We start from the raw sequence: 5,959 nt of genomic DNA, 5'->3' as shown, positions 1-5,959 counted from the left end.
GGAAGGAAGGAAGGAAGGAAGGAAGGAAGGAAGGAAGGAAGGGAGGGAGGAAGGGAGGAAGGGAGGGAGGGAGGGAGGGAGAGAGGGAGGGAGGGAGGGAAACAATCTGTTTGCCACCTCCCAGCAGTGTCTTTGTACTTCCTAATTTGAAGTAGTTTGCTCCTGTTACTTTCCTAACTAAAATGTCTTTTGTATTCTACCAAAACCCCATTTAGGTTTTAAAGCTCAAACTCAAAAAAATCAGGTATAGTGGCATGCAACTGTAATTCTACCACTCCAGTGTATGAGGCAGAAGGACTTAAACGTCCAGGATGATGTAAAAAATCACAAACAAACATAATAACAAGAAAAATGGAAAGGAATGGGGGTAGGACAAGAGTGGGAGGAGAGAACAGAATAGTATCTAACTCACATCTCTTCCTCTTTGTCCTTATGTATCCAAGGTGGTTTCTATTGTCTTTTGTTTATCCTTGAATCTTTTGAAGCTAGAACCTTAACATTATAATGTCTCAATTCATATGTGTTACTGTGTTACTAGTGGGTAGTTAAGAAGGGGAAGAACCCAGATTCTGGACATCTGGGACCAAGACTGGAACACACACACACACACACACACACACACAAATAAAGGTGAGAGAAAGTGGAGAGGAGAAAGGAAGAGACAGACAGAGAGACTAAGAAAGTACATTATTAAGGGAAATGGCCTTCTGGAGCTAGGAGGCTCAAGCACAAACACATGGTTGAAATTTTCCATTTTCTAGGATTTGGAGACCATGGGAAGAGTTTATGGTAATGAGAGAGGGCTGATCTGAGGGAAATGACTTGGTAGATTTTTGGAAAGGATCTGAGCATGTACATAGTTGCCGTCTCATGGTTCTAATGTATATGAATGAGATGAATGCATCAGTATGAGGCTGTAAGCAGGAATTTGTTGTGAAAATGTCAGGATCAGGACTCAGGGGTTCTGCGGTGCAGGTGCTTTAGTTCTGCAGTTTGTCTACCTCTAGGGAGCATTAGTAACCACACACTGATCGCTAATTACCTCCAGAGAGGGGTGGCTTATGCACTGTACTAGGACGGCAGATAGGACTTGTGAGAATTGTTTGCTAGGGTGTGACTAGGAGAGAGGGTTGGTTTTACATTCTTTCCCTATAGCTAACCTGCCTCGGTTGTGTCAGTACATATGTTTGTAGTTGGTTTATTAAAAGTAGACAGGAGGATACAATTACAAAGCAGCTTTATTTTCCTCCCAGTACACTGCCTTCAGACATAATTTGTGGAACCATTCTTCCAAGCATTGGAGAAAATATGGGGAAGTGGCCAGAGTTTCCATTCTCAGGTACTAATAAACAGTATCCATTTTAGGTGTTTTAAGTCCAGACCTGTTTCTTCCCACTGCAACAGCTAACCATAGAACATGAGGATACATTTTGAAAGCCCAATGAAGAATAAGAAAAGGCGAGTTTATGGAGGAATATTTATTATGAATGGAAAGCACCTAAAACACATACAATAGAAAGTCTTTCAGCACATATGTAAACAAAAACTACACATGGGAAATATTAAAGTGGCTTAAGAAGCCAAGTGCAACCTTGAGCAAAAAAAGCTCCAGAGCTCAGGTTCGGAGTTCAAGCCCCAATATCAGGACGTGAAAACAGAGGCCACAAGTTTTATTACTGAAACTCTGAGTGAAGAAACTTCCTGAGAAACACTGTGGGCACAAGCCCATTCTCAAAATAGGAGACACCAAGTATATTCATGTACTCTACCCTCTGCTTATGAGGAAAAAGCAAGGCAGAAGAGAATCTTTCTGCATTTTCAGAAAGTTTCAATTGAGTCTGCTTCACTGTGGAGCATTTCATGAATGTGTGCGTCATACTTCCACGATGGCAGTGTTTATTTCTGTTCTCTCTGATTTTGGTATCTGTACTGTTAAAGTGATTTATACTTCCTCTTTCTCTTTATTCCTGTGTTGAAGTGAAAAACTCATTGCATCTCTAAGACTCCTTACTCAAATGGGCAATAACATTCCTGCAACAGATACTTCTTTTCATAATGTATTCCACAGGTTGTGGTAACTGTGCAACAGTATTTCTACTACACAAAGTGACGTTGACAAATTGGGGAGAATTGTGTAGACTCCCTCAAGATTGTGAAATACGCCACAAGAGGGTGAATTGGCCTATCAGCCTTGGAACTCAACACTCAACTCAGAAGATCTTATTACAAACAAAATTGATTTTGTTATTTATTTTAACTTTATAAGGATACAACATAGGCTGAGGAGTACAGATTATTTTGAATTTAGTTCTTTACCAAGCTAGTAATATTTGTATAATTCTCTTACTAGAAGTGGTAGCAGCAAGGCTACATGATGACAAAGGGAAACAGCCTATACACTATGGTGAATTGTATTGCTAAGCTGTAATGTAATAAATGCAGTATTGACTTAACAATATTTCTGATTTATGATAGATTTATGAGACAGAACCACATCCTATGTCAAGCATCATCTGTACAGAAATTTTTAAAACCTAAAGAAATATAATTGGCTGCAGAACATAGTATGTTATACACAAGTATTTCCTGTTGTTCTGATATTTGTTTGTGAATCAAGTAACCTTGGAGAAGTTATAGCACATTTCTACATCTCAACTAGCCATGTGGGGAAAATATTGAGTAGAAACTAATCAAATCTGTCTGCCTACAGTGCTAGATAGGATTAGATTTGTCTAGAACTAAAGTCTTGACTGTAGCTAAGTATAGTGGCTATAGAGATCAAGAGGATCTCAGTTTAAGGCCAGCTAAGACAAAAAGTTAGGGAGACTGCATTAAAAATCAACAAGCCAGGCATGGTGGCATAGGACTGTGATCCCAGTCAGGCCAGAGACCATTGGTGGGAGGATCATGATCTAAAGCCAGCTCCAAGGAAAAATGCCAGACCCTTCCTGAAAAATACCTAGAAGCAAAAAAGGGCTGAGTATGTGACACAAGTGGTAGAGCGCTTGTCTAGCAAGCAGGTGAGTAAGCCTGAGTTCAAATCCTGGTATCACTAAGAGAGATTAGCTAGTATGTGGCTCTGTTTCCAACGATGAGATGCTGTGAAAAACCTTCAATCTCACGGTGAGGTAGCATTTAGTAAGAATTCAATGAATACATATTGACTGACAGACTAGCCATCTTCTCCTGTTCCTCAGCTGTAAAAATAAGGATGAGTGAGATGATTTTTGAAGTGGTTTGCAAATTTAAGTGTTCAGAATTCGGATGCAATTCAAAAATATTGTCAAAGTGGAAATGAAAGGTCATTTACAAACAACATTAAGGCGAAACACCTATTCCCAGGATTTTTTGTTTGTTTGTTTGCTGGAGTTCCCAGGATTTTTTTAAAAAAGAATTTCCTTATTTCCTTTTCTCATTAGTTTTTCTGTCTCTGTCTGTGTGTATGTGTGTGTCTCTCTCTATCTTCTTACTTTAAAGTGAGAGTCAGTCTAAAAATCTCTACTTGGAACAGAGTGAACTACTTGCAAATTCATTAATGATTAAATTGGTCCAGAAAAACCTTAAAACCTGAAATTATTTTCATTACTTTTGAACCTAAATATATACACAATACTAATATGCTTGGGGTATGACAGCTATTTTTCAACCTGCAATTATCTCAGCAGGTAACTAACAGTCAAGGTGACTAGGGGAATAAGCACACCTCACTTTGCAGAGAGGAACAAACAGAGCCCAGCAGTATGTGTTCCCCACCAGGCTGAATTCCCTTACAAAGGCGTGGAACAAGCCTAACTGAAATGCAACCCAAGAATGTGTGTCTTTGAACTAAATCATCTCTGAGTGCCCTGGGAGTTGCTTGCAGGCTGTGTGTGTGTGTGTGTGTGTGTGTGTGTGTGTGTGTGTGTGTGTACACGTGCGCGCTGGAGCACATGCGCACTGTCCCCAGAAGAAAGATTTTTCACAAAGGGACCGTTTTTGAAAGAACAACAGCACTGCTATTTTAAACTTGGGGGTGGGAAATGGTATCTGGAAGGTTTACACAAGCCAGTGCTGGCTGATTGACATCTAACCCCAGTGTTTGCAGGCTGTGGCTTCCAAGTAAAGTCTGGGGAGGGAGGGACTTGTATCTGATAGTTCTCAAAGTCACAGCAGTGGAGTTGTCCAGTAGTATTTAAACTTTGCAATGTGGGCAGAAAACTCTGAATAGCAATCACCTAAACATGAACAAGCTGGTGAGGTTTGTGGCCCAGTGTGGCCTTGGGAATTAAAGAGATTTCAGAAAGCTGTGGAGGACACTTTCAGAGATCTAAACACAGTCAGCAAGCAGAAGACCTGCTGGACTCTAACTCAACTCTCTATGTGTACATATGTATGTGTGTGAGAGAAACAGAGAGACAGACAGAGAGATCTATTAGAGATTAGCAATACATTGCTACCTGACAATGTCTCAAGAGCATGGTCTCAAGAGTCCCATATAAAACTTGGCTGCACCATTGCTACAAGCTCTCCAAGCATCAGCCCCTGCCCACCCCATCTGTAAAGCAAGGATGGCAGCAATGGTAACTGCACCCAGAGGGAGTGGGCTGACCCAAGCCACTAGCACTATTCTGGTTGTTCCAACCCCCACCCCACACACACACCATGCACCCTCCATAATCCACACACATACACACTATGCACTCCACACACATCATGCACTTCACACACACCATATACCCCACACACCATGCACACACACACACCATGCATGCTGCGGTGTACACACCATGTACCACACACATGCACACACACATACCATGCACCCTCCATAATCCACACACATACACACTATGCACTCCACACACATCATGCACTTCACACACACCATGTACCCCACACACCATGCACACACATACACCATGCATGCTGCGGTATACACACCATGTACCACACACACATACACACACCATGTACCACACACACACACACACACCATGTACCACACACACACACACACACCATGTACCACACACACACACACACACACCATTTACTGCACACCAAACAGGAAAGTTTTTGGTTGTTCACCTTAAATAATAATAATTAATGGACTTCTCTCCAGAAAACTTTTTGTGCTTTCACAATACTCAGAAAGAAAAAGAGCCAACTGTAACTAGCTATGCGGGACAGAGAACAAGAGAAAGAGGTAAGTGTCCCACAAAAGGACTGTTGTTTTAAAACACACACCCACCCCTAAATCTTTCCAGGAAACCCAAACACAGCCAAGTGTGCTCAGCAGGGGACGGGGGCTCAGGGAATCACATTTCCTCTTATCCCTGAACAGTTTTAAACTAACTGGAGAAGCTACAATGATTGCCTGTGGTCAGCTGGAACTTTTATAATAAAAATAATTTTCCATGTCAGAATCTGAAGAAGAAAAAAAGAGGCTGAAACAAAAAAAAAGCAAAGGAGGAAGAGAGAGAGACAGAGAGAGAGGGAGAGGGGGAGAGGGAGAGAGGGAGAGAGGGGGAGGGAGAGGAGGGCGGGGGGAGGGGAGCCTGCTAGTTGCTGAGTCTCTCAAAGACTGCAGATTTCACTGCGTGGAAGGAGCAGGCACTCGCCTTTCTAAGCCCATCCAGGCATCCTCACTCACCTCAAGCTTAGGTACTAAGTGAGCCCCAGCCTCGATTTCCCTCCCTGCAGCCAAATGCTTCGCGGGGCTTCCCTTCCGCCAAGTGGGGGAAGGAAAAGGGAGCAATCAAGTCCCTCAGGTCTTTGCACCACTGTTTTAAAAGAAAACAATAATAACAATCACCATCATCATCATCATCATAAGCCACTAACCTTGCCTGGGGTCCGGGAAGCGGACGGGGGGGCCTGGGTGCGGCTGAGGCTGTCTTCCACGGCAGAGCGCCCCCCAATGCAGGAGCTGAGCCACCACAGCGAGCGCCGCCAGCCGGCTCCTCCGCGCACATGGCAT

The 5,959-nt window shown here is 42.7% G+C and overlaps 1 protein-coding gene across 1 annotated transcript in view; it reads right to left on the bottom strand.

Moving 5' to 3' along the window:
- Window positions 1-5,959, bottom strand: part of Adamts12 (ADAM metallopeptidase with thrombospondin type 1 motif, 12) — a 231,629-nt gene extending 225,670 nt beyond the window's left edge. The window contains exon 1 of the mRNA XM_013018671.1: window positions 5,824-5,959. Coding sequence (XP_012874125.1) covers window positions 5,824-5,959 — 136 coding nt within the window. The remainder of the gene's footprint in view (window positions 1-5,823) is intronic.

The sequence above is a fragment of the Dipodomys ordii genome, unplaced genomic scaffold, assembly GCF_000151885.1.
Source record: "Dipodomys ordii isolate 6190 unplaced genomic scaffold, Dord_2.0 Scaffold41, whole genome shotgun sequence".
Lineage (NCBI taxonomy): Eukaryota > Metazoa > Chordata > Mammalia > Rodentia > Heteromyidae > Dipodomys > Dipodomys ordii.
The sequence above is the reverse complement of the archived record's forward strand: the minus strand, read 5'-3'. Positions and strand labels throughout refer to the sequence as shown.